Source organism: Mustela nigripes, chromosome 16 (genome assembly GCF_022355385.1).
Source record: "Mustela nigripes isolate SB6536 chromosome 16, MUSNIG.SB6536, whole genome shotgun sequence".
NCBI lineage: Eukaryota > Metazoa > Chordata > Mammalia > Carnivora > Mustelidae > Mustela > Mustela nigripes.
Window position 1 is genome coordinate 16182330 of NC_081572.1, and position 27026 is coordinate 16209355.

Here is a 27026-nt window from a genome sequence, read left to right on the forward strand (position 1 = left end):
TGTTAAAAAAAAAAAAAAAAAAAAAAAAGCAAAAGAGAGAAAGCAACTTTAGCCATGTCATTGGTAGATGGCAAACACCCAAGGACTTCCACTCTTGAAGGGCTGAGTAAGTCATCTAGAACACAAGTCCCCCTGGAACACAAGATGGAGCTTTTCCAGTTTGAAGATTTCTGTTCTCTTAGGAAAGGAGACTCAGCTGATTAGTTCAAGCAGCTGAAAGATACCTACTTCAACTCCAAATATAACTTTTCCAATGATAATCACATGGCCTGTCTAGAAACCCACCTGCACCGGCAGAGCTGGGAGCGGCTAACAAACTCCCATGTGAACATCTGCCCACTTTGCTCAGGTTAAGTCTACCCAGCCTTGACTCTGATACACTCCTAGAGAAGGCAGGATGATGCTCTCCCCAGAAAACATCCGGCATCACTGAGGTTCAAAAACATGTCAGCTCTGGCCGGGGGTTGATACAAACAAAGGTTGCCTATCAGGAGAAACTTCTTGCTCATGCTGTACAAAACTCAGCTTGGTTCCTCTTCTTTCACATCCATATCCCCACAGTTGAACCACTTCCTTCCGCCATTTTAATCTGTGTCAACCACACCAGGTGCTCTGTGCCCTCCAAACTCACGTCACAGACTGTAGCCTGCATGATGGCATCAAAGCCACCCTCTGGGGCATCTCGGTTCCGTGACACATTCTGCTTCTTCACCTCCTCATTGAAGCGGGTGACCTGGTCAGTCAGCGTCAACACATGTTTGTAGCCAAACATAGGCAAACAGGTGGCCTTCACGCTGGGGAGGAAGGAGGATAATTTAAGCAGATATCCTGATGGAAAAGGTCACATGGGGAGTGAGAGGGACAGAGGGGGAGGCAAACATGCATGGCAAGCACACTGCCCAGGCCAATCCTATACAACCGCAATTAACCAGACAGTTCAGACCCCAAGCCCCTCCTATCACCTGAGCCATCACATTGGCTTTCCCTCCAGCTAGCCTAGAAGGTAAGACAGTGAGTTGTGGAACCAGACTATCTGGGTTCAAGTCCCAGTGCCTAGTCATGGGACTGTAGACAAGCTTCTCTATAAAAATGATGACATGATTAATCCTATCTCCTAAGAGCTGTGTGAGGCTTAAAGGAGCTAATTTATGTAAAGCCCTTATAACAGAGTGAGGCTCTAGTTGTTGATGTCACCTTGGGCTTAACACTTCTCTAAAATAATATTAACACAACGGTAAGTTCATCAAGAACTTAATGTTCGTGAACCATCAACAAATTGATAGATCTGTGCCAGACAGGAGCCTTTCTGTCCCCAGCGCAGTGGCTTGTGTAATTGATGGCTGACAGCTTTACTGGGGAAATTTACAACCCAGATGGGTTAAAAGGATAAACTAAAAAGTAAATTTGTATATTGTCAGGCTCAATAGCCATCATTTTAAGTTATTATACTCTGTGGATTTTTATAGTCCCCACCAATTAAATAATAAGCCATTCATTCACTCATAAGCCAAAGTGTCAACAGAGGCACACTTAACAATTTTTGAATCTATTAGAAGGGTCAATAAATAACATTTCTACTCTTTTTTATTCCCCCCTCCCCTGCCAGGACATAATTCCTCTCATTTTAATTCTGTAAGACTCACACTCTTGATAATGAGGAGGACAAGGGACTCAATCCTTCTGAACTCATAATTCCTCTATTTACTTTTCCATAAATTTCTACTTTTTATCTCACTTCCCTCCCATTCTCTCTTATCTCCTACTTCTTTGTGACCAAGACAAGAAGGTGACTAGTTCTCTTTCTGGAAATTCTATACCCTTTCTAAATGCCCATCTGGTAATCCTGGGGGTGCCAAGGGTCACAGAGGTTTTGGTAGTTTCTAACACTCCAAACAGTCTTGGATTCTATTGACACAGCACTACAGACCCACAGGCCAGCTCACTTGCCGGACAGGAAGCCCAAGGTAGGAAGGAGATATGATTTGGCCAGATGGCAGCAACAAAGTGATCCTAGAACTAGAAACAGGAAGCAGGACTTGGACCAGCCTGGGACAAAGCAGAGCGATGCTGGCCCAGCTTCTACAGGAGGAACTTACTCATAGCAGGGGTTTTTGAGAGCCTCTGGTGGAGAGATGAACATGTATGGTGACACGGGTTTGTCCACGAAAGCCCCGAAGCCAATCCGCAAGTTACTGGTGAGCTTGTGCATCTGGGAGGCCAGCTTGGTGCCTAGGTTCTGGATGCTTGACAGATCATCCTTCATGGAGAAAGACAGGTCCATCAAGTAGTAGATGTCCACAGGGTAATCCTCCACTTGCCGGACTTGGATGGAGAAATTCTTTGAATCATCTGGAAGCCAAGGGGATGTTAGTTTTTCTCCTTTTTCCCCCTCTAAGACTTCATAAGTGGGTTTGGATATAGCTGAGATTAAGTAGCTTCTTGATCAAATCAAACTTGAAAGCCCTTGACCCTTCTTCTCACCCTTTGTAATTCTGCTCCTCTTCCAATCACTTGATCCTCTGATTTTTTTAATCTCTCTCTCCTTTATTTTTCTGTTCTACAATTCTCTACCCTTTCTAAATGCCCATCTGTCTAACCCTCCGGGTATAGTGATTACACTTCAGATGCTGTTAAAGGCAGGAACTCTGCCCGGCCTTCTCTGAATCCCAGAGCTCCCAACAGAGGCCTTGCAGAAAGAAGGGACTAGGTTAAATCTTCTTGAAACAATAGAAAAGTCTAAATCAATGCTTTAAAATGCTTGTCTCATAGCCTAATCCTTCCTCCCCTGACAGTCTCCTGTCCCTATATTCTCTGCCCTGGTGCCTCTGCCCCAATCCCACCCGGAAAGGGGGTTTACAACATCATATTACTTTCTCATCTTCTATCTCATTCAGTCCTCAACATAAAGCTATCAATTAGGAAAAAACAGTCATTGGGGGAAAGAAGAAATAAACATTTTATTGAGTTCCTACTATGTTAGAAGGATTAAGTAGCTTGACCAAGGTCAAATGGCTAATCTATGGGATAGTTAAAATTCAAACTCAGATCTTCTGATTTGGGGTTCCAACATCTTCCATTTTTCTACATTCTCTGGCCCACACCACACCCAACACCCATCCTTCTCTTCCCATACCATTTCCATTGCAAGCTACGTCCCCAAAGTTCAGGCCTCCACCTTGTGCCCATCTACCCAAGGTCTCTCCGTGAAAAGAGCCCCTTCCCTACCTGGCCGTAGCCGGAGAGAAATCCTCTGAGGGCTGACTTGAGTAATCTGGGAGCTGTCTCCAGAGCCCTTGTCACTGAGTGGCCTGGCCTCCAGGATGCGGACCTCACTGATGGGGAACTCGATGGACTCCTGGGCACAGTTATCTTTCAGCAGATTCTCCTTCAGGTTACAGCGGGGAGTGCCCAGAGGCAGGGCCTGTAAGACAGGAGCCCAACGTGAAGCCCTGTCGTCCAAGCTATGTGTCTCTCTTCCTCCTTCCTGCAGGCTTGGCCAACTCCCAATAGCCTAGAGCTTACCCAGCCTTCTAGAGCTAAACCGGCAAAAATGAACCCGGGTGATCCATCCTAAGATAGCCCATTGTACAGAACGGAGAAATTGAGGCACCAGAAAGGTTGGATGAATACCTGTTTGTGGATTGGTAGCTAGGAAGAGGGCCAGTATTGCAAGCTACCTATTAGACCAGCAGTTTTCAAACTGAAAGGCAACCCACATGTGGGTCCCCAAAATCAGTGTAGAGGATCTCAGCCACTGATTTATTCAATAAAATGCAATTGAATAGAATAGAAAGTATCAACACATATAAGTAGTAAAAGTAAATATTATTTCATAAATGTTTCTATATTGGCAGTTGGGTATAATACACAATGATATAAATGCATTTCTTGCCCTAGGTCAGGGTCAAATATTGGAAGCCACTGTGTTAAGACACTGGCTGGGGTGTGAGATTCCCCAAGGGTAGGGGCTGTCCCTTCTCTTTTCCCAGCCCCCACCCCAGGAGATACCACAAAGGTGGGAGGGGAAAACAACAACAGTGACAGCAGCGATGGGGCTAAGAGCACAGGAGAAGACTGGCAGAGACTACATCTCAGCACTGCCTCTTGCTAGCCGGTTTCCAGGGCACGTCACCGAAGCTCTCCATGCCTCACTTCCTCAGTTCTAACGGGAAGACAGTAAAAGCCCCCACTCAAAGGACTAAATAAGACAATGCATATAAAGATCAATCAATTTATTATTTGAGAGAGAGTGCATAGGGGGAGGGGCAGAGGGAAAGAGCCTCCCGCAGATTCCCCGCCGAGGGCAGCTCAGGGCTCCATCCCAGGACCCTGAGATCATGACCTGAGCCAAAATCAAGAGTCGGCCACTCAGCGGGTAGTGCCACCCAGGCACCCCAAGACAACACACATAAAGCCCATAGTATAGTGCCTGTTGCAGGATAAGTGCTCAATAAATAAAAGCTGTTGTTAGGAGACACTCTAGAAATAGCTTCTGGATAAGTTAGTTATGAATAAACCCCACAAGCTTAGGCAAATCCCATGATGCCACACACTGACCAGAGCCTAGCCCATCACTCCGCTTTAAGCTTCCTCTCTCGCTGTAGACACAGGGCAAGTGGAGCACACTTCTGGACACACTGGTGTATATTCCACGGCTCTCTGGAGCTCTGTGTGTGTCCACACCTGAGTACTGAGTCGGGGGAGTGGAAGGGGGCGACACTGCACTGGAAGAAATCCGGAAACAGGCTCCACCCTGGGTCTACCACTAGCTAGCCTTGTGCCTTCAGACTTGTTACTTCAGTCCTATGAAGGCTCTCTCACCTGTTGGGTAAGGGGGTTAGGTGACATGACGTTTTCAGCCCCTCCCCATTCTGATGTCCAGCACCTTGAGTCAGCTCTGTGTGGCCGCTAGTCCGTGAAAGCTCCTTCCTTGCCAGGTTGGGGGACTGGCCAGAAAGCTGGAAAACTCTTCCCTGGGCCTGTTTCACAATATTTGGGCCTTCAGGCTCTCAATCGTCACCTCCATCCCTACTCACTCTCTTTCACAACCGTTTACAGAAGTCAGTCAAAAAACCCATACCCATATCCCAGGAAAACTGGTGGGTTTTTTTTTTAAAGATATTATTTATCAAAGAATGAGAATATGACTGAGAGACAGCACAAGCAGGGGGAGCAGCAGGCAGAGGGAGAAGCAGCTCCCTGCTGAGCAAGGAGCCCGATGAAGGATTTGATCCCAGGACCCCAGGATCATGAGCTGAGCCAAGCAGATGCCCCCCAAACTGGTGTTAACATTTACTGAGAACTCACTGCATGTCAGCCTCTGTGGAAAGCGCTTTAGGGGGGATCCGGCAACCTCCCACTAATGGTTTTCTCACACTGGAACTACGATTATTCCTATTTTACAAGCAGAAGAACTTGAGGCTTGGAGGCTTCACAAATGAGCAAGCCCATCTTACAAGAAAGAAATCTAAGGCTTGGAGAAGTTAAGTAACTTGCCCAAAGTTCCAGCGCTAAGAATGGCAGAAGGGAGGGGCTAACTGGATTGTGGGACTGAAATGATCTTTGCAAAATGATAGCTTGTATTACATGCTGCGTAGAGTGAGAATCGAGGCAGAGAAGCAGAAGTATGCAAGCGATGGTCCCAGAAAGACCACACCTGAGAATGCCCAGATAGGGAAGAGAAGGCAAGATAGGGCTGTGGAAGGTGTGGGAAGGACAGGTCATGTTCTGCCGCCTTAGCCCCTGCAGGTGCCTGGTAGCCATATTTCCAGGGGTGGGATTTGGTCACAAGGAACCACCTATGCTCATAAACTCAGGACTCTTAGCCTTAAAACCCTCCTGATACTCAAAGTCGCTCTCCCTCTCGCGCTCAGCCCTTGTCTAATGGGCTGAAAGTCTTCCCCAGGTGGATGGGAACAGGAAGACCAACAGTGCTATAGACTGTTAAACCCCAACCCCCCAGAGAGTAGGAGATAGGACATTGGGAGGTGATTAGGTCTTGAGGTGGAGCCCTCATGATGGGATTGGTGCCCTTAGAAAAGAGATCCCGGGGCGCCTGGGTGGCTCAGTGGATTAAGCCTCTGCCTTCAGCTTGGGTCATGATCTCAGGTCCTGGGATCGAGCCCTGCATCGGGCTCTCTGCTCAGCAGAGAGCCTGCTTTCACCCTTTCTCTGCCTGCCTCTCTGCCTACTTGTGATGTGTCTCTCTGTCAAATAAATAAATAAAATCTAAAAGAAGAAAGAAAGAAAGAAAAGAGATCCCAGAATCCCAGAGAGCTCCTCAGTCCCTTCTGCCACGTCATAGCAAAAAGACAGCTACTATGATACAAAATTTGCTGCTTCCTTGATCCTGGACTGCTCAGCCTCTAGAACTGTGGAAAATGAACATTTGTCCTTAAAACACCCAGTTTATGGTATTTTTGTTATAGCAGCCCGAATAGACTAAGACAAACAGTATGAGGACTCTCCTTGCCCTGGGGAAAGAAGTTTCTGGAAGCCAGCAGTTTCCTTCTTTCCCACTCAGCTTCATCAGTGGGATGTGGATAAACAGCATCAGCCGTGGGAAACAGTGCCTAAGGGTTAATCTTCTCAGCTCAAAAGAGTCTAGGGGGGATATCATCGATTTCCGCGTCTCCAAGAGAGATGAAAATGCCCTCTCTGCTCCCAGCCCTGGCCAAAGACAGAAAGGCAGGGGGAGAACTTGTGGGCCCTCAGAGTTTCTGCACCAGAGCTCCTCTTGCTGACCTGCATGGCTCTCCCAACCCTTCTGCCTCAGGAAGCAGTGCCCTGCTCACAGCACTCCCTACCTTATCTCTAATTCCAGCTGCCCACAAAGCCCCAGGGAGAAAACCTGCCAAAAAAGGCAATGATTGGATAGACCAAGAAACACAGAGGAGCCGATCCTTTCCAGGACTAAGACAGAGGCTGAAGGGGAGAAAGAAGGGGAGGCCAGGAAGCTGAGTGAGAGCAGCAAGGCCATTGTGTATCTTTAAGCTGCCTCATCCAAGGGAGAAAATGTTCTAGAGGCGGTTTCCTGACTCCCTGCTTTCCAACATGACAGTACTTATTACAAGAAGGTTTGAAGTGCTAAGCCCTGCTGACAGTCCTTATGGTTTGTTATGAATTTCTCAGAAATATAAACACTAACAAACAAAATTGTTTCCCTTCCTCCTCTATGGCCACTGACATCAGAGGTCAGGAACATAACAGGCCTGCTCTGCAGTCACGCTCTCCCTGAGAGCCTTCTGTCCCAGAAGGATACCAAGGCAGTGACCTCAGCACACTTAGGCAACATTCCCTTCTTTAACAGCCCAGACTGGGAAGGTAGAGGACTGTCTCTAGGTTACTCAGAGAAACAACGGGAAGGAGGGAGGAGGAATGTTAAAGTCCCAGTTCCCAGTAAAACCGGATGTGACACAAGAAAGGGCAGAAAGAACCAAGACCAGGGAGGCTCCTGAGTACAGAGGAGGTTCCAGCCCACGCATGGTGTGAGCTGAATCCTCTGCCTCTCCTGGGAGAATGATGCATGCTCTTAGTCCCATTCTCCATTCAGCCCATTTTGGATACTGGGAAAGTAAAGCATGAAAAACCCATTACCCTACCTATTTCACAGGTTCAGTCGGGGGGTCAAAGAAGACTGTGAACATGAAATGCTTTCAAACTATAAAAATCTCGATACAAGTCAAATACACTCAAATCCTTTTGATAGGATATAAACAAATAAATGCATATAAAAGATGCCTCTTTTCTACTATGACCATGAGAATTACTACTATTATTCCACTTCTCTTTTCTCAGAGGACAAGGCAGAATAGGGCCCGCTACTTGGTTTTTCCACCCAGAGAGCTATCAAATGCCTCCAACCAAAATCAATTAACATTTTTTTCTGGATGGGACAGCCAGTGAGGATAGAAATCACAGAGAAGAAATAAGTCACTCATGTTGGAGTCTTCTACTTTGGCTAGAACCAAACCCATTCTTCACTTATCGTTGGCTGTCAGGCTGAGTGTGAGCGGGCCCGCCTTCTGATGTGTTCTCAGGACTATGTAAGAATTCCCAGCATTTCCCTTCATCTTAGAGTCACTGAACTTAGTAAACATTTGGGACATACTTATATCAAAAATTACTTGTTTAATTCAAGTTTAACTGGGTGTCATGTGTTTCATCTGGCTGCCTTAACCTCACTTCCACCATGACCCCATGATTAGCCCTTTTGATCAGCGGTGTTTGCCAAATTTACTATCATAACAACCCATTCCAACGCAGAAGGTCTGGGATCCAATCTGGGAAACTTTCTATTTAACCAGCACCCCAGGTGATTCTTAGAACCAGGCAAGTTGGGAGGGTTCTAGATTCCAACATGGGGGCAGTGAGACCATGAGTTGAATCTCTGTGTGATCTTGGCCTCTTTGCTACTTTCACAGCCCAGAGGCAGCACACCACCCCCACCCATATCAGTATGCAATCCCCCTCCCCCAAGAACACACCCTATGCAGATGGGCCCAAAACTGCACTCATCCACTTTGGCTATGTTTTCCTCTTACCGGGCCAAGCCCTTGCTATACACACCCAGAGCTGCTGTCCTCTAGGACCAAGGGAAAGCTGAGCCCAACCAGTTGTTTTTCCAGGCACTGCCAACCCTGCCTGCACCGCCACCGTAGGGAAGGCAAAAGTAGAGGGCCCTCTAGGGTCAGTTATTCAACAAGTCACATTCAAAATGGCCCAGCCGGTTCACTTCTGGTTTTTTAAGTCAACGGCCAAGACACTTTCAGCAGTTAAACTTGGCCTGTGCAGGGGAAGCCCTCAGGAAAACACACACACACACAAAGCGGTCATGTTCAGGTTACAGCCCGGGATTCCCACTTCCCACTCCTCCCCAGAGGAGGCTGGCTGACACGCTTTGCCCCCACTAGGCTCCTCCACGATCTCTCCTTCCCTCCTCCTCCTTTCCCAGAGATAGTTGTAGTCCTTCACTAAACCCTTGGCTTCCCCCACTTTCCTGTTTATACTCCATACTCCCAGACATATTGGACCTTCTACTTCTAGTCATCAGTTTTCTTTGGTCCATGGTGTATTCATTTCCTCCCTGATTCACCCGACCCCCTCCCCACCATTCCCAGGCAGGTCCTACCTTGTGCTCTGAGGCTACCCTGCACCTTCTCTTCCTGTCCTCCCCTGGTCTGCCCCAGGGGACAAAATTTGCCTTGGTCATCCATAAATATTCTACACTTGTCTTTCCCAAATCTGGTCACATGAACAATGGGCTTTGTCTGGTTGGGCCTCCACATACCTCAGCTACAGAGCTGGTCCCTGTGCTGATCTAAAGGGGTGACAGACACTCCAAGAGTATGTTTTCTTTTTCCCCAAACTCCTCTCAGCCACACTCGCCTGACTTTTCTCTCTCTCTGGGTTGAAAAGGAGAGAAAAGGAACGGACAGCATCCTTGGAGTGACATTAGGGCTTCCTTCCTGGTTACCCATCTGCTCCAGCCAGCTTCAGGCCATCCCATCCAAGACATTCTCCCTCCTTCGAGGATGCAGTTGCAGAATTCCAACTTCCTTACAAAAGCAGCTTAACAATATTATGATGGCAACCAAGGGAAGGAGGAGATGGCAACTGAGAAGGGAGGAGGCCGCTTCACACTTGAGCCGCCAGCTCAGCCCAGAGGGGTGGAGAACATTTGGGGGTGGAGGGGAAAGATTCACCCACCCCCTCCCCACCCCTCACTCCTAGCCCCAGGGAACGTTTCATTTGCTAAATGAAGTCAGTGTGACCCAGATGTTGGGCAGCTGCCTCTGGAAGGAGTTCCCGTGCTGAACCGTATAGAGGCAACGTAGTGTGTTGGGCTGGCCTCCACAGTTCTGGCAGTCCTCCTGCCTAGGGATAAACACAGCCTCCCAGCTCCCACTCCCTACCCCCCCCCCCACCAACACCCCCACCAGCCTGCCAGGGTGGTTGCCTTTTTAGGAAACTCAGCAGATTGGGAAGAGAAGCAAAGAGAATGAGGAGGCTGGATTGGAGCAGTCCTAAAACTGCAGAGGACAGAATCTTGCTGTTGTGGCCCAGAGGACACCTCAGGTAGCCCAGAAGCAGCCTGGGACAGGAGTTCAGGTAATCACCTGCTGGGGGCCCGGCCAATGACTCAGCCTCAGACTCTGTAATCACTGGAATCTCTCCAGCCACACTCACTGCCCCCGCCCCCAGGGGCCCTCACCACAGCTCCAAATTCCCAACTCAGCCACAAACAGCCATTCCCTCAGACACACTCATTCCCCAGGGCCCCAGACACAACAAACTTTCTGCCTAGACACATCTAACCCCTTCCGGTCACCCTTCTACCCTCACCAAATTGGTCCAGCACCTTCTCTAACACCTAAGAGAGGGAAGGAAGGAGGAAAATAAAAGAAAGAGAGAGGAAGAGGTAAAGTTGTGGGGACCCAAACTTCACAGAAGAGAAGGCAAGAGATCCTCTGACTGAACATCGCACCCCCGCACCCCACCCGCCAAATGCAAGATTTCTCTTTTATTTGCCTTTTAAAAGTTCAGGGATGGGGGCGCCTGGGTGGCTCAGTGGGTTAAAGCCTCTGCCTTCGGTTCAGGTCATGATCCCAGGTCCTGGGATCGAGCCCCACATCGGGCTCTCTGCTTGGCGGGGAGCCTGCCTTCTCCTCTCTCTCTGCCTGCCTCTCTGCCTGCTTGTGATCTCTGTCAAATAAATAAATAAAATCTTAAAAAAAAAAAAAAAAAAAACAGTTCAGGGATGTTTGTAAGCCAGCATCCCTTCTATACCAAGAACCCTCTGCTAACTCTCTTTTTGATACCTTAAGCCTTGCTTCCCTGGGGTGCTCCACCCCAACAAAAAGTAAGTGAAGTGTGGTACAGAGAGACAATGGCTACAGTGAGACCAAGAACCTAACCAAATTGGCTCATGTTAGGGGGCCACACAGAAGAATCTGGACAGCATTCCCAGCAACAACCCCGTAACAGCTCCCTTTGAAATCCATCAATGGGAAGGCTTCACCCTATCTTTGCTCAGAAGGGACAAGAGACAAGAAATGCCCCTCTGGGTCCATTTCTGCACAAAAGCAACTGAGCCTGGGGGAGAAATCTAATCAGATGTCTTCTCCTTACCTCATCTGAGCACCAGGCACACACAGGACTCACAGCCAGGCACTCCTGGCAGGAGCGGACGCCTCGTGTGGTACAGATGTTGGACACTGCAACAGAGACAAAGACATTAGCACCCAGCTTGGCCTGACAGGGTAACTGGCCTGCCCCATCCTTCCCAACTTCCCCAAACACCCAGATTTATAGCTCTCAGATGCATACAGCAGGTCTAACCATACCACAGACATTCACCAACCATAGGCTGTATGGTAAGGAAGAAAGAATGAGAAAGGTCAGAAGAAACTCATCACCACCCTCACTGATGAGGTCCCCGTGACAACAAGTGCTGGAGCAGGACTGAGCCCTGGACCCCATGTGTCAGGTCATAACTGATGGAATGGCTTTAATTAATTACTGGTTTGACACCTACGTCATGCCTAAGAAAATCTGAAGCCCAGGACAAGCAAAGTGGCCTCTTTCCAACTATTCTAGTGATCGCTTCACAGCCCCTACATCGGGATCCAAAGCCCTGATGTACTAACACAAACACACAGCCTAAATATGGTGGCGGGTAGGGGCGAGGAATGTTCCAATGGCCAGCAAGGACAGGGCAAATCTTCTGAAACCTGCTCAAGATTCCCAATACATTTATCTTTGGGTCAAGGTGTAGAATGGTCCAGGGAGAACTCCAGAAATGTCATAAAAGGCTGAGTGAGATAAACTGGAAGAACATGGATTGGAGTTGAAAAGCCCATATTTAAAAAAAAAAAAAAAAAAAGCCAGTATTTGAATTCTGAGTCCTCTTTTTACTAGCTGCGTCATGACCTTGAGCAACTCGATTAACCTTTGTGAAAGGCTAATATTGACCTCACAGGACTTGTGCCCTTGGTACACTACTAAATGCCATTCAGATGTGAACAGCCTTCGAAGGACAGAGAAAAGGCTGGGGGACAGGAGTAGAGACAAAGGGGACACCAAAATAACCCTAAGAGAAGCTTACCCAAGAAGCAAACCCTGGGCACTTGCTTGGACAGAAGCTCTCAGGCTTCCTGGGTTCAGGCAGGTAAACCTCCTCTTTCTGCCATGACCCCAGAAAGGTCTTTTTCAATATAAGGAACAGACTGAGGAAGAAACATTCCCCTTCATGATCCAGGCCATTCATCCAATTTTCTAAAGTGGTCCCTTTGTCCCCCAGCTGGTAGGACCAACAAATCAGCCTAATCAATGGGGTGTTTTTCCAGTGCCCCCAAAACTTCTCATCAAGTTGAATGTCTCAGTCCGTTTTACTATAGCGTGACTGAACTCCCTTCCAACATCTAGACAAAACACACCCAGAAAATGTGTGTGTACACACACACACACACACACACACACACTATTGTCAAGAAAAAGTATCAAAAATTTGGAAATAGGCAAAGGAAATACCGGTGTCCTTTCAATATAATGCAGGATATTGACAAGTAGACCCACCATACTCTTGAAGCACCTGATTTCCTAGGTGTGTACATCTTTGTTTGACTTCTACTGATTAGCGTATTTTATAACTCTATAAGGGTAGAGGTTAACTTGTAGAAAACCAGTAACAATGGAAATGATTCTTGATGAGAACAGTGTATATGATTCTTGTCCAACCACAATGCAAATAATTTGATAGCAAAGGTAACCTTCTGAAGGTTAGGGTTCATTGCTTTGTAGAACATTAACCAATTTCAAAACTGTCAGATAATTGATTTCAACATTCCTTTGACTGAACAACTATAAATTTCCCTTCCCTGAATTTTCTAAAGATTTTTTTTTTAAGTAATCTCTCCACCCAGTGTGGGGCTTGAGCTCCCAACCCCAAGATCAAGAGTCACACTCTCTACTGACTGAGCCAGCCAGGGGCCCCTTCCTTCCCTGAATTTTCTATATGAAACTAATCTTAACATCTTACTGCTTCCCTCATTAATTAAGTTGAATAAATACTTTGACACAAATTCATGTTACATTTGTATGGTAATCATACTTTCAACTCTTTAAACATTAGATTTTAATGCTGTCCATCTCAGGGCCTCATTAGAGGGCAGAGGGATCTAACAGAAAGCGTAGGCAGCCAATCAATAGACCGTGGTCCTCACTGAGTCACCCTTACCAATGTGGCCTTAGGCAAGTCATTTCACTCCCCTCAGCCTGTTTCTTTGCTTGACTCTTCCTAACATATTATAATCATTCATCTATCTGTCTTAACAACACTGCCACCCAATAGATTTTAAGCCCCTTGAAGCCTGCCCTACCCTGCCCAGCCTGGGCCAGCCCCAAGTCCTTGCTCAAAGTAGATGCTCCATGAATATACATTGGAGCAAATGAAAAGGCATTGGACTAGATCAGTTTTGTTTTGTTTTTTTAAGCAACCAAGCTCATGTCTCCATATTATCCATGGAATTCCAATATAAAACATGCAAATAAATGGGTTGAAACAGTTCCTCTGACAATTTAAACTTTCACTGTTCTCCTAAAAACACCAGAATCATATGTGGAATCCTGGAAGCCCTAGGCTTCCTCCGAGCTTGAGTCTGTCTCATTTCGAAGGCCCTTCCCGACTCCACAGTTCTGCCAGTGGGGTGCTGCTACCAGCCCATAAGTAACTCCTGATCCCCGGTCTCTGACGTGACTACACCCTCACCCAGTGGGTGTGAGGACTGTGAGGTGAGAATTATGGCAGCAGTTTTCTGCCAGGCTCTAAGGTTCCAAGGCCACCTCTGAGCTGGGGCAGCCCTCAGCCAGGCACTGTCTATCTAACATGGAAGAAAGGCAGCCAGTCTTCCTAGAGATGCTGGCTTCAGAAGCCCTCAGGGTTCAGAGCCCACAACGCACCCAGGAGGTCCCCCCTGCAAGGGCAGCCTGGCCATGTCTCAGCTCCCAGTGGCTCTTTTCCCAGCCAGATGTGAGCACAGCACCCCCTTACTGCCTTACTGAAAGAGCTCTGAGAGGAGCAGAGCCTGAACTATTTTAGGTCTCTACCTCCCTCCTTAAAGTTTTCATGGGAATCGGCATCCAGGGGGGTAATTCTGGACAGAAATGCCATCCATTTTCACTGGGGCAGTGGCGGGCAAGTGGGGTGGGGGATGTTGAAGAAGCAGAAGGAGAGGTCAGGCAGAGTTAGAAGATAGGACCATGGGAGGTATGGACACATCGAATTATCTCTGCAAACTTTGTTCCCAGCCTCTCCATTTTTCCATTCATTCATTCTCAAATTAGCATCTATTTGCCTATGAGTTCTTGACTTGTAGCCACAATAGAAAGGCTTGCCAGATGGGAAATAAATAACAGCCGGCCCCCCCTCAGTGAATGGGCAGCCCCTGATCCCAGAGGATGAGACAGGCTGCTGGGATATGTTCTTTAGGAAGTCATGTCTGGGGAGTCAGGCCAGCCAGTTCCCTTCACCTCCTCTCTCAGTGAATCACAGGTTGATTTCGTGAGAACCAGCCATCGCTCCCGCTCCAACCAAGATACCCCCTACCAAGACCTGCCTCCAAGGGCAGGTTCCCTGGATTACAGTGGCTAAAAAGGACTGACTCATCAGAAGTCTCCACGCCTGGGCGATGCCGATTCAATGAGCTGCGGCTCTGAGGCCACCCCTCCCTGCTGAACATGTGGAAGGAGTTTGGGCCTCTGTTTCCAGTCATTCATAGGGTTGTGTTCCTGCTTGGCCTCAGGGGCCCAGACTCAGCCATGCTGGAGAAGGGACAATCCTCATCAGAACTTTTTTTTTTTTTTAATATTTTATTTATTTATTTGCCAGAGAGAGAGTGCTAGCACAGGCAGGCCGAGTGGCAGCAGAGGCAGAGGGAGAAGCAGGCTCCCCGCCGAGCAAGGAGCCCGATGTGGGACTCGATCCCAGCATGCAGAGATCATGACCTGAGCCGAAGACAGCTGCTTAACCAACTGAGCCACCCAGGTGTCCCCTCATCAGAACTTTTGTCCCTGAAAACAATTAGCAACCCCCACCACCCATTTTCTCTGACAGGCTAGCCAGAGCCAGGAAATCAGGTGGATTGGCCCTGGTCCTTACAGGGTGGCTGGAGGGATCCAATGAGCAGATCCCTGTCAAAACTCCAGGCACAGGGGTGCCTGGGTGGCTCAGTGGGTTAAGCCGCTGCCTTCGGCTCAGGTCATGATCTCAGGGTCCTGGGATCGAGTCCCACATCGGGCTCTCTGCTCAGCAGGGAGTCTGCTTCTCTCTCTCTCTCTCTCTCTCTCTCTGCCTGCCTCTCTGTCTACTTGTGATCTCTTTGTCCAATAAATAAATAAATAAATAAATCTTAAAAAAAAAAAAAACAAAACAAAACTCCAGGCACAAAGGTCAGGCACACAGGAAGGGCTCACTTCGGGTGGCTAATGCTTCTCCAGAAGCTCTCGTTGCTACTCTGTTTGCCCTCCCTCTTTTTATCCTGAGTCCCCCGCTTGCTGTTGGAGGCAGGTGAATGTTTTCCTTTCTTCTCCATTTTTCTCTGAAGCCACCCCATTGTGCTGGTCATGATACACACGGCTGAGCATGCGCTGAACAGGGCCGCTGTGGGAGCCAGAGCCGGAAAGCCCCAGATGACGGTGAAATGATCAGCTGTCAGATCTACCTTTTTTTTTTTTTTTTAAGATTTTATTTATTTATTTGACAGGCAGAAATCACAAGTAGGCAGAGAGGCAGTTAGAGAGAGAGGGGGAAGCAGGCTCCCTGCTGAGCAGAGAGCCGATGCGCAGCTGGGACCCAGGACCCTGGGATCATGACCTGAGCCCAAGGCAGAGGCTTTAACCCACTGAGCCACCCAGGCACCTCCCCAGATCTACCTTTTAAATGGAGTCAGGAAGATCCGAGTTCCAAAATCCAACCTAGGAGGGTGGGCCGGGAAGAGGAGGCCCATTAGAAAAGCCAGATGGGACCGCCAGCAAGTTTGCCTGGACAGCAGAAGGAAAGGCTGTGGTTTGGCCCATCAGGCCAATTCACAGAACCAGAAGAAAGACAAAGGATGGGACAAATGGAGGGGAAAAAAAGGGGGAACAAGGAAGGGAGTTGGAACAAGTGGAAGTCATAATGCGTCAATGAGAGCTATTTTTAGGACGGGCTGTCCAATGAGACAGGATGTCAGAAAGCAGGAACAGGCCACCCGAGTGAGTCCATGGAATTTCAGCAGCACGTTAAGTCAAGTGAAGAGATGTTTAGTGGGAGGGGAGGTTGAGGCACACTGCTTATGCTACGGACTACCTTCCTCTTTGTCAGAGAGCCGTTCTGGCCTGGGTCACCAGCCCTCCTGCTGACCTTTCACTGGTCACTTCCCAATTAGGTCCACAGGGACACCGGGTGACTCAGGCCGTGCCTGATCTTCCATTGCAGTCACCTGGCTGAGTGAGTCATCCAGGAACTAAACATCTCATGCTCACTGCCGTATGGATTTACAAGTGGTTCCTGCAGGGCAGGCTGCTATGAAAAATTATTTTATTTTTGTTCCTTCATTATATGTAGCAGCAGCTCAGTAATCTAAGGAAGGGGAAGGACACGGGAGAAGTGGAGTTCAAAGTAACACACCTCTGAGCATAAATCTCCAGTAAGCATTACTCAAAATGGCAGGCAATCCAAATGACCACATTTCACCATACCTCAGACAACGGATGTAGGACGCACCCTAATTTCAGAGATTTTTTTTTTAATTGCTTTAAGCACAACATGGTTAGATATGGTATGTAACACCAGAAGACATTGGTGTATGATTTGCTTCTACCAATATTAAAATGTGTTATGGGTTGAATTCTGTGCCCCAAAAAAGATATGCTGAAGTCCTAACTCCCCGTACTGATGACTATGACCTTATTCGGAAACAAAAGGTCTTTATAGATGTAATCAAGATAAGGTCAGTAGGAGAGGCCCTAACCCAATATGACTGATGCCCTTGGAAGGGGAAAATACCATGTGACGACAGACACACAGAGAAAATGTCATGTGATGACAAAGGCAGAGATCAGAGTAACCCTACTGGAAGTCAAGGAATGCCAGAGTATTAGCTGCCACTAAGAGTCAGGAAGCGGCAAGAAAGGATTCTCTCCAGAGTCTCAGAGAAAGCATGGCCCTGCTGACACTCTGACCAGATTTCTAGCCTCCAGAGGGAACGAATTTCATTGCTTTAAGCCACACAGTTCTAGCAGCCCTAAGAAGCTAATCCAAAATGGGTACACATTCCCATGGCATATATGACATGATTTGGAGGAATGTTGCCCTGAAATACTTTGCATGATTGAAAAAAAAAGTCATCCTGGATTGAAAACTGCTACAGTTAATCCATCTACAGATAATGAGAAAGTGGGTCCTTTGGCCTTATACTTTTCTATTAACATATAACAGTGATGTTGGCATTCATTCATTCATTCATTTACTCAACAAATATTCATTGAGCACCTAACTGTTCCTGTCACTCTCCTAGGCACTGGAGGTATGACGCTGAAATGAAACAAGCCCCCTACTGTTGTGGAGCTTAAATTTTAGTGCAAAAATGAAAATAAAACATACTCCACAAAGTACAATTTCAAACAGTGGCAAATGCTTTTTAAAAAGAAAATAGTGGGCACTTGGGTGGTTCAGTGGGTTAAACTCTGCCTTTGGCTCAAGTCATGATCTCAGGGTCCTGGGATCGAGCCCCACATCAGGTTCTCTGCTCAGCAGGGAGACTGCTCCCCCCCCCCGCCGCCCCCGCAACCGCCTGTCTCTCTTCCTACTTGTGATCTGTCTGTCAAATAAATAAATAAAATCTTTAAGAAAGAAAGAAAAAGAAAATAGAGCAAAAGAATAGCATCGCTAAGAAGAAGGAGTCCCTTCTAGAGAAGGCAGTCAAGAAAGGCCTCTCTGGACCTGAATAGACATTTTTCCAAACAAGACATACAGATGGCCGTTGGACACATGAAAAGATGCTCAACGTCACTCCTCATCAGGGACATGCAAGTCAAAACCACAGTGAAGGATCATCTCACATCTGTCAGATTGGCTAAAATCAAAAAGATGAGGAATAAAAAGCGTTGGCGAGGTTGTGGAGAAAAGGGAACCCTCGTGCACTGTTGTTGGGAGTGTAAACTGGTACAGCCACTGTGGAAAACAGTAAGGAGGTTCTTCAAAAAATAAAAAATAAAGATGCCGTATGATCCAAAAATTCCACTACTGGGTATTTACCCAAAGAAAGCAAAAACACTAATTCCAAAAGATATATGCACCCCTATGTTTATTGCAGCATTACTTAAAACAGCCAAGATATGAAAGCAATCTAAGTGTCCATCAATAGACAAGTGGATAAAGATGTCACACACACACTCATACACACACACACACACACACACACACACACAGGAATATTGCACACCCATAAACAAGGATGGGATCTTGCCAATTTTTGTGACAATGTGGATGGACGTAGAGTGGATTACGCGAAGTGAAATATAGCAGACCAAGAAAGACAAATACCATATGATTGCATTTCTATGTGGAATCTAAAAAACAAAACAAATTAATGAACAAACAAAAAAAAAGAATCAGACTTGTAAAATTTTAAAAAATTTTAAGAAAAAAAGGCTTCTTTGAGTTGACCTTTCAAAATGATATGAAGGAGTGTGTCATGGGAAGACCTGGGGGACGAGCATTCCAGAAAGAATCCATGACAAGTGCTAGACGGACCTCAGCCCGTTAAAGAAATAGCAGGAAGACAGAGGGAGAAGGAAAGAGGCAGAGTGGTGATTGGAGTAGTTCTGGTTGGGTACCAGAACGCTAGGAAGCTTTAACCAAGGTAGGGAGCGTGGCTTTCATTCTCCACGCGATAGAAAGCCACAAAGGGAGTCTGAGCAGAGGTGAGCAAAGATCATCCTGGCCACTCAGAGGAGAGCAGACATAAGGGGAACAAGGTGAAAAGAGACCAATTAGGAAGCTATTACAATAATCTGGATTTGGGGTGGGAACGTAGTGGGGTTAATAGTGTGGTCAGGCTCTAGCTATGTTCTAGGACTTCACTGATGGATGGCATGTGGGGGATGGCATGTGGGGCATGGCAGAAAGACAGGATGGACTTGGCCCCCAATAAGTGGATCCCCTTGGACAAAGTTCAGATGTTTTGATCACTGGCCATACCCTTTTCCTGACTCTTCCGCCCTTGTAAATGAAGCCAGAATCCGCCTGGTGATCACCTCCAACTGGGTTAATTCCGTAGCCATGTGCAGAACACCACAGAAGGCCCGCCTTGGACAGAGTCCTGTCTTCCATGTGGTTGTGTATACAATGGACACCCAGGCCCTGAGCAACACCGAGGGGTAGCGGTGGTGGTAAATCCATGAACATGATTCTTGTGTTAACAGTGGACATGGTGGACAAGACATGCAGACCCACAGGCAGGAGATCTCAAATCCAAAACCTCTTCTGCCCTTCCACTGGCTGCGGAACCTCGGGCAGGTCCTGTCATCTCCCTGGAGCCCTGAGGTCCAGTGACTCTTTCATTCTCTATTCAAGGACTCATAACTGCTCCCTATATTTAACAGGCCTAATGCAGCCACATCAGCCAAGCACAGGAAACCCCACACTGCTCCTTCCTTCCCCCATGGTCCCAAAAATGCACATAATCCTTGCCTCATGGGTTGTTAGGATTAAATGAGATAATTTACCCTGAAGAATCAACTTCAGTGATGGCTCCCTAAATGCCATAAATGCAGGCTTCCATCCCCCTTACCTTTGCTCTAACTGCTTTCTGCATTAGGAATGCATGCTCACCCCCACTGCAGCCCTGCCTCAGGGTCAGACTCTGCCTATAATAGGATATGCTGAAGAAATCACAAGCCAGGGACAAGAACCCCCAGGGCTAGACCCTACCAGTGCTCCAAACCTAGCTATATGACCTTGGGCAAGTCACTTCATCTCTTAGGGTCCCCCCTTCCTGCTTCTCTGTTAAGCCAGCAGTGCTGGGTTAGAAGATGTATATGGTGCTGCCCGCCCTGGAAGGATATATTCCAGCCAGAATCCATCACAGGTGACTAATGCTCTGGGAGACCCAGTATCCCAGGGCCCAAGACACCCCCCCGTCCCCGCTCAATGCACGAATATCCATTTCTTCCTAATAGCTTAGCTGAGAACCTGATTCAAATGCTGCATCTCCAGCTCTGGAAAATTTTATCAGCACAGGCCCCTCCTCCCATCTGACTCACTCAGTAGAGAGAAGAAGCAAGCCTGTACCAAGCTCAGTTTGGGCCCGGCCCAGCAGTGCCCTGTTGGTGACCTCCTTGGCATCCAGCACTCCAGTTCTGCTACTTTTCCTCCTCTAGTTGATGTCTTGTGGGTATGGACAGCAGGCAACAGTGATGCCACCAGTCCTCGTCACCACCACCCCAACCCCATCTTGGTAGGAAGGCAAATTGATCTCACAATTTTGGAAGATAATTTGGCAAGACCTATCAAAATTTAAATGTAAAATAGTCATGTCCTTTGACCCAGTAGCTTCAGTGCAAGAAACCGAGCCTGAAGAAACACATGAACAAAAAAGGTGCAAACAATGAATGAGGCCAGCCCCTGCTGTTCAGCTTTGTTTGTAGTAGCAAATAGTTGGGAATGATCCCACTGTCTGCCAACAGAGAATCAGGTAAGTCAGTTTTGCTACACCCATATAGCAGTGTGCCTGCTGGCTAGGATTGTAACTCTTAGGATAAATAATGGAAAGATATAAACCGACATAAAAAGATGCTAGGCTATATTATTGAGTGACAATGACCCTGTTGGGATAATCCTACTTGAGAAATAACAGTAAGGGTAAATGTCTCTGGTGAGATATATATACAGGAAAAAAACTAGAGTAACGGTCAAGACCAGTTATCTTTAAGGACAAGACTACAAGGGACTTGGTACTTTCTGCATTATTCTATTTTCTGCGCTGCTTGACTTTTATTTTTTTTTAGCACAGCAATATGAATTACATTTACAAGCTAAAAGAAAATTAAAGTTAATTTTAAATGTCCTCTGTCCTGTCTCAATTTCTGCCCTGGCATTCATCTAAATGCAGGCTCCCAAGAGCACACCAGGCTTCCTACAATATGGCACACTTGAAACGTCAATATCCTGTAGACTCTTTGAATCCAAAGTTTGGTGGGAATTCCAGAATAAACATGGGCCCACTCCCTTCAGGAACCACCCAGGTGAGAGCATGGGATGGTATGTTCTCAACCTATAGAAGTCCGAGAACTGATACACCATGTTCCCCTCCATCTCGAACACTTAGCCAAACCTGGCCACCACCGGCTGAGGCAGCAAAAGGTTTAAACTAGAGGAGTCGATCTCGTGTGGTGGCTCAAGCCAGGGTTTGGAACCACAGGTGGATCTCATAGGCCCAGGTTTCTCGATCCAAGAATCCCAGTTAGCAAAGAGATTATGGTCGTCTACAGGGACTTTTGAAGTGGCTACTGGATATGCCTTCTGCCAAACTTCTGGAACTCTCTTCTGGTGTGAAGTTTTTCAAGGCTATTTTTAACTGTAGACCTCCTTTCCGTCTGCCCTCTGCAAAGAAATCCTTACATGGAGTTCCATGTTGTGAATTAGTTAAAAGAAAAACTTCTCTCCACTTGGAGCTGGAGAGGAGCAGGTACAAAGCAAAGACTCTCCCGCCATCTCCTTCTACTTTGCAGCCCCTGAGACACCAAATGCCTAAGTCCCAGGGGGCAGATGGCTTGTGCAAAGTCACCCAGCCAAATGATGAAAAAGCCTGCACAGGTGGGCATCGAGTACACGTTTCTCAGTTCCCGACCTGCAGCTCTTTTCACACCTGAGGTTTGGTTTTTTGCCCTGCATGAAAGGAAGTGGCTTTTTAAGTTAAAATAATAACAACAACAACACAAGCTTAGGTAAAGGAATAGAGACATACATGAGGATTATTATCTATACAAGGAGAAAAATCTGAATAGAACACCCCATCTGATTAATGGTGAACATGAGGGGAGAACAGAATTAAAGGGGAACCGGCCATTTTACTCTCCAGCATTTGACTTATATATATAAAAAAAGTTCACCTCATTCTCTCCTTGAATGTTAGAATGTCTTCACCAACTCAACTAAGAAATGCTGGGGAGAGAGAGACCAGTCTTTTTGTGACAAAGTGACTGAAAACTGGAAAGGAAGACTTGTATCATTTTCCAGCTCCCACCTGCATTGCCATTCATGACCTGAGTTCCTTCAGGCCCAATGATCTTCACATTCGGGAAGGGTCGAGCTCAGGGGAAAGGAGGGGAGGCCTTGGGGTGAAGAAGCAGGCCAGCTCTGTGGGCAGCAGAGGGGGCTGGGTCAGGCCAAGTGGTTTATCCCTGAAGCTGCTCAGTCACTCCCCCAGTTAATTATCTGTCTGCTGATTCATGAGTTGTGGTTCCTGTGGGCATGCTTCCTGGCTATTTCTGCCAACAGAGGCAGAAGGATTCGTAGGGTTGGGGAGGGGATGATAACCAGAGATCCTGAATGGGCTGGGGAGTTGCAGAGGAGGAATTTCTATTAGGAAATTCCAGAGCCATATCTATTCTCCCCCTCCTCATTGTTGCTCCTGGCCCCATCTGATGCTGTCCCCAGGAGACCTCTACCACTCACTGTTTTAAGGTGCATAAAGAATAAAAAAGCAGACGATTCACAGAGGTCCCCTGAAAACAGAGGTCTAAGGCATCATAGTGTGGAGATCCAAATGCACAAAGAATTCATGGTCTCAGCTGTATTCTAAAGTTCTCCAGAATGCCCAGATGGAGCCCTTGCCGGATCCCCTGTGAATGAATGCAGATACCCAAGTTCTGGGTTTCTGACAAGGAGGCACATCACCTCTGGATGCCCTCTCATAGCGTTCCCTGGGTATTTATTTTTGTCTGCCAATGTCCCAGCCCCTGGGTCTAGAGCACTGAACAAAATAGACATGTCCTTCTCCTCACAGAACCTGAAATCTTGCGAAATGTCTTTTACTTTCCTCTTTCCCCGGAGACAGAACTTAGGGTTTTCTAGTTGATAAAGCAAATGTATGAGCCTCTTCCTCCTGGGTCTCTTCTGTGGGTTCTTGCAGGGTGAAGGTGACAGAGATATGCTAAACCACCAGTGGGGGACTATCACATAGGTGTGGGGAAAGGTACCCCATTGGTCAAATTCTGCGAGCCCAGGTTGTACTCACATGTGAAGCAATAATAGCTCTTGTCTCCAATACATGGTAGATACCATGGATAAGAATAACAGCAATAAAAAGTGTCACTTACTGGATACTTATTTTGTGCCTTTATCTTATTTAATTAGCACAGTCATCAAAGTATTGTTTTCTCCACTTTACAGATGAGGAAACTGAGGTCCCAAGAGATTAAATAACTTGCTTAAGGCCATACAGCCAATAAGAGGCAAAATCAAGAACTAAACCCACAGCTGGTTGGCTTTAAATTGTAACTATCCCTTTCCCCAGCCAACAGGCCTTCCTGCCATGTCTCTCCAGGCAGAGAACTTCATCTGGAGAGTTTCCAGGAGGGGAAATTAGCCCTTCAGCTCAGAACTAATCAACTTAGACGGTGACAGCAAACAAAACTTGTTATCCCTTAGGTCTCAGGTTAGAACACAGACTTACACAGGTAGAAGTCACAAATCTCAATACCTCTTGGGTGAAGCTAAAAAGATCGTCTTTGTACATAAATTCCAAAACTCAGTTCTACTCTCAAACAACCCCTCTTCTGCCCATCCCAGACTCTCCTATTCTGCAACAACCTCTCTGTGCCACCACCCAGCTGTCTCTGTGTCCTTCAACGCTGTGTGTACCAATAACCCCTTTTCTACTTTCATCCTACCACCTGCTTCCCCAGCACTCTGACAACACCTGCAACCCAGCCACCAACCCTGAAGGAGGGGATTCAAATATAATCGAAACTGTTCTTACTGGGGGCTTCTTACTCTGGAGATTGACTCTAGAGCCCAAGCTCTGAAACAATAGTCCCACCTGCTTCTCAGAAGGAGTCTGAGACTAGCTCAGTACAACCCATCACTACAGCTGGAATCATCCCAATCATAACCATGAATCTGTGTACAGATCCCCCAAAGGATATTGCAAACTAATGTATGTCAATGCAGTGGGATCCTATGTGGAATATTACAACTCTGTGTCAGATCCACAAAAAATACTAGGAGCCAGCGGTGGAGGGAGAGACACCAAAATAGCAAGTAGACTCTTCATCTTCACTAATATTGAAACATATACCTAGCTAGGCTCTAGCTTATGTTACTTTACTTTCTTCTAAGACTATACGAAAATACAATGATTAGATTCGGAAATCATTCAGAAATTCAGAAAGCTGTAGAGGTGAAAAGGAAAGCAACAAGTTTTAAGTTCATGAAGGCAAGCATCTGAAGGAGACAGCTCCATAGCCCTCACAGACAACAGGCAGCTTTTGAAAGGCGTCTCTAACTCCTGCTAGGGCTCAGTACTGGAGATCTGCATTTCGGCACTCTGGCCATCAGGCTGCTCACCATAGGCTGAAGACATCTGCTGACTTGCTTGAGCATCTATCACATGGAAAGCTTCAGCAAAAACAACTTAGACCCCTATATATATGATCTGTAACTCCACCAAAAAAAATCACTCGCAGATTGCGGTAATGGTTTCATGGGTGTTTATGTATCCCCAAACTCATCAAGTCATATATATTAACTATATACATTTTTTTTGGTTTATCAATCATATCTCATTAAAGTGTATCTTAAAAACATTGTTGCCTTGCCCTGTAGAATCTCTTAGACACACACTCACACACACACACACACACACACACACACAAGATCTTGAAGGCAGTCATCAAAGTGTTTCTGAATAGCTATCTTGCATAGGGACTTATCAGTATATCTTACTTTTTTAATACCTACTGCACGATTTAAATTGTCTCACAACGAGTACTAATCTTTTCATTAAAAGTATATATATGTGTACACTTGTGCGTCCTCTGCAGAGGAACGCCCCAGAGGAAGGGGAGCCAGAGTTCTCTCTGGGAAGTTCACCAGGGCTCTGAAGGACCGCGGGCAGCATCCCTGCGCTGTAATCGCCTCTGCCCCTCCACCGGCTCCTCAGTACCAACGAGGCCGAGTGCCAACAGTCTCGGCATAGTGCGTGCAGCAGCAGGAGAGACAAAGCGAGGGATCCAAGCCAGTTCTAGGGACCCTCCGTGTGGCTCCTCGCATACACTGGAGGTTTTTCGGTTGTGGGGTCTGTCCCGGAAGCAGAGGCAACACTGCCACCCGGGGACACTGTAGGAGACAGAGCCCTCACCCTGCACAGACCCGCTCCCGCGGGGAGCCACCACGCAGAAAGACTAGGAAAAGAAAAACTTGGGAGAAAGTAACACAAAGCGAGACTAATTTCGAGAAGCCGGCACACCCGCGCGCGCGCACACTCTCACCCGAGCAGCTACGCCCACGTCCCTCCGGCTGCGCGCGGACACAGCGGGACCAGCCCCGGGAAGCCGCAGCTCGCCGTGCCCACCGCGGCCAGCCGGACCCGCAAGCCCCAGACCACCTGCGAGGCGCGCCGCCCGGGAGATGTGCCCGCCCCACCGCGCGCCCCAGGCCGCCCCGGGGTGGGCACCTCACTCGGCCAAGGGCATCGGCGTCCCGGAGCACCCGCTCCGAGGTGGCCTCTCACCCCTGTCACCGCGGGGCCGGGAAGGTCCCCGGCTGCGGGCTCCCGCGGCCCCCGCCCAGCCCCGCGCTCTCGGAGCGCAGACGCGCGGGGCCGGCCCGCCACTTGCCCGGCTCCAAGTCCGCCAACTCTGGCTGCGGCAGGATGCGCGGCGCGAATCTCCCGGGAGCCGCGTCCCCCCAGCGCGGGAGCCTCACTCACCTCCGCCGCCGCCGCCCGCCAGCGCCCCCAGCACCAGCACCGCTGCCCACAGCGGCCGCGTCCGCATCTCGTCCGCCGCCGCGGCGCCCGCCCGCCCCACAGTGAGCGGCGGCGCCCGCGGCCACTATTCCCGCAGCGGGAGGGGGGAGGGGACGCCGCGGGTGGGACGTCACGGGGCGGGCCGCCGACTCGCGCTGCCTGCCCTCCTGCGCTCCTCTGGACCCCGCGCCGGGGAGGGGGCGGTGGGAAGCCGCGGCGCCTCTCCGCCCCCCCCAACCCCGCCTCCCGCTTCGCCTCCGCCCGCCGGGATCCTCCTGGACCCGCAGTCCCGGCGAGGCTGCCACCCGACGGGGGTCGTGGGCGCGCCCGGACACTTGGTATGCTTAGAGAAACCGGGAACCTGGGGCCCCCCTCCTGACCCACTGCCACCTCCTGGAGACGCCCAGATGTCTTTCTCTTTCACCTGAACGATAGGGCACTTTCCCTCTGTACCTTGAGTTTGAAACACTGTTTATTTGACAAAACCATTCGAATGCTTACAGCTGGTGCCAAAGCATGGGTTTAGTCCTTTAGTATTCACCGACTTATTCCTTGGGTTATTTTGGTTTTCCGGAAAGCTTCTTGAGACATCTCAAGCTTGTGTAAGCAAGGATGTCCATAAAGGGCCATAGTAACTGGTAAACGTTTCAGGAAACGGTCAATAAGACAGGAGGAGGCAGGGCACTGCCTCCAAACGCAAACTCACAGGCTTTGCAGGTTTATCCTATTTTCCTCCAAGGTCTTCCTCCCACTCTCTGCCTGTCCCCCAATCCTTCCTCTGGGTCTGGGTCTTCTCCAGACCAGAAGTCTCAGGCGGCTCAAAGAGGCAAAATGCTGGGGCTGCGAGCAGGAGACCACCAGTGGTCAGATTGTCCGGGGTACCCCGATGCTCAAATGACCATAAAAACAAGACCTTCCACGGATCAAAGAGCATGGAAGTCTCTCCAGCTCCTGGATTTCCCCAAGCCTTCTGTGGAGACAACCAAGATGCCTGAAAACTGGCCCAGCCTCGTC

General features: G+C 48.1%; 1 protein-coding gene across 1 annotated transcript in view; it reads right to left on the reverse strand.

The window, feature by feature from the left end:
- ITGB3 (integrin subunit beta 3) overlaps window positions 1-26226 on the reverse strand; it is a 51675-nt gene extending 25449 nt beyond the window's left edge. Inside the window, exons 1-5 of the mRNA XM_059380810.1 lie at window positions 25974-26226; window positions 11131-11216; window positions 3226-3421; window positions 2097-2349; window positions 632-794 (exon numbers count right to left, since the gene is read on the reverse strand). Of these exons, the coding sequence (XP_059236793.1) occupies window positions 632-794; window positions 2097-2349; window positions 3226-3421; window positions 11131-11216; window positions 25974-26040 (765 nt within the window). The 5' untranslated portion in view covers window positions 26041-26226. The remainder of the gene's footprint in view (window positions 1-631; window positions 795-2096; window positions 2350-3225; window positions 3422-11130; window positions 11217-25973) is intronic.
- Between the last annotated feature and the right edge of the window lie 800 nt (window positions 26227-27026).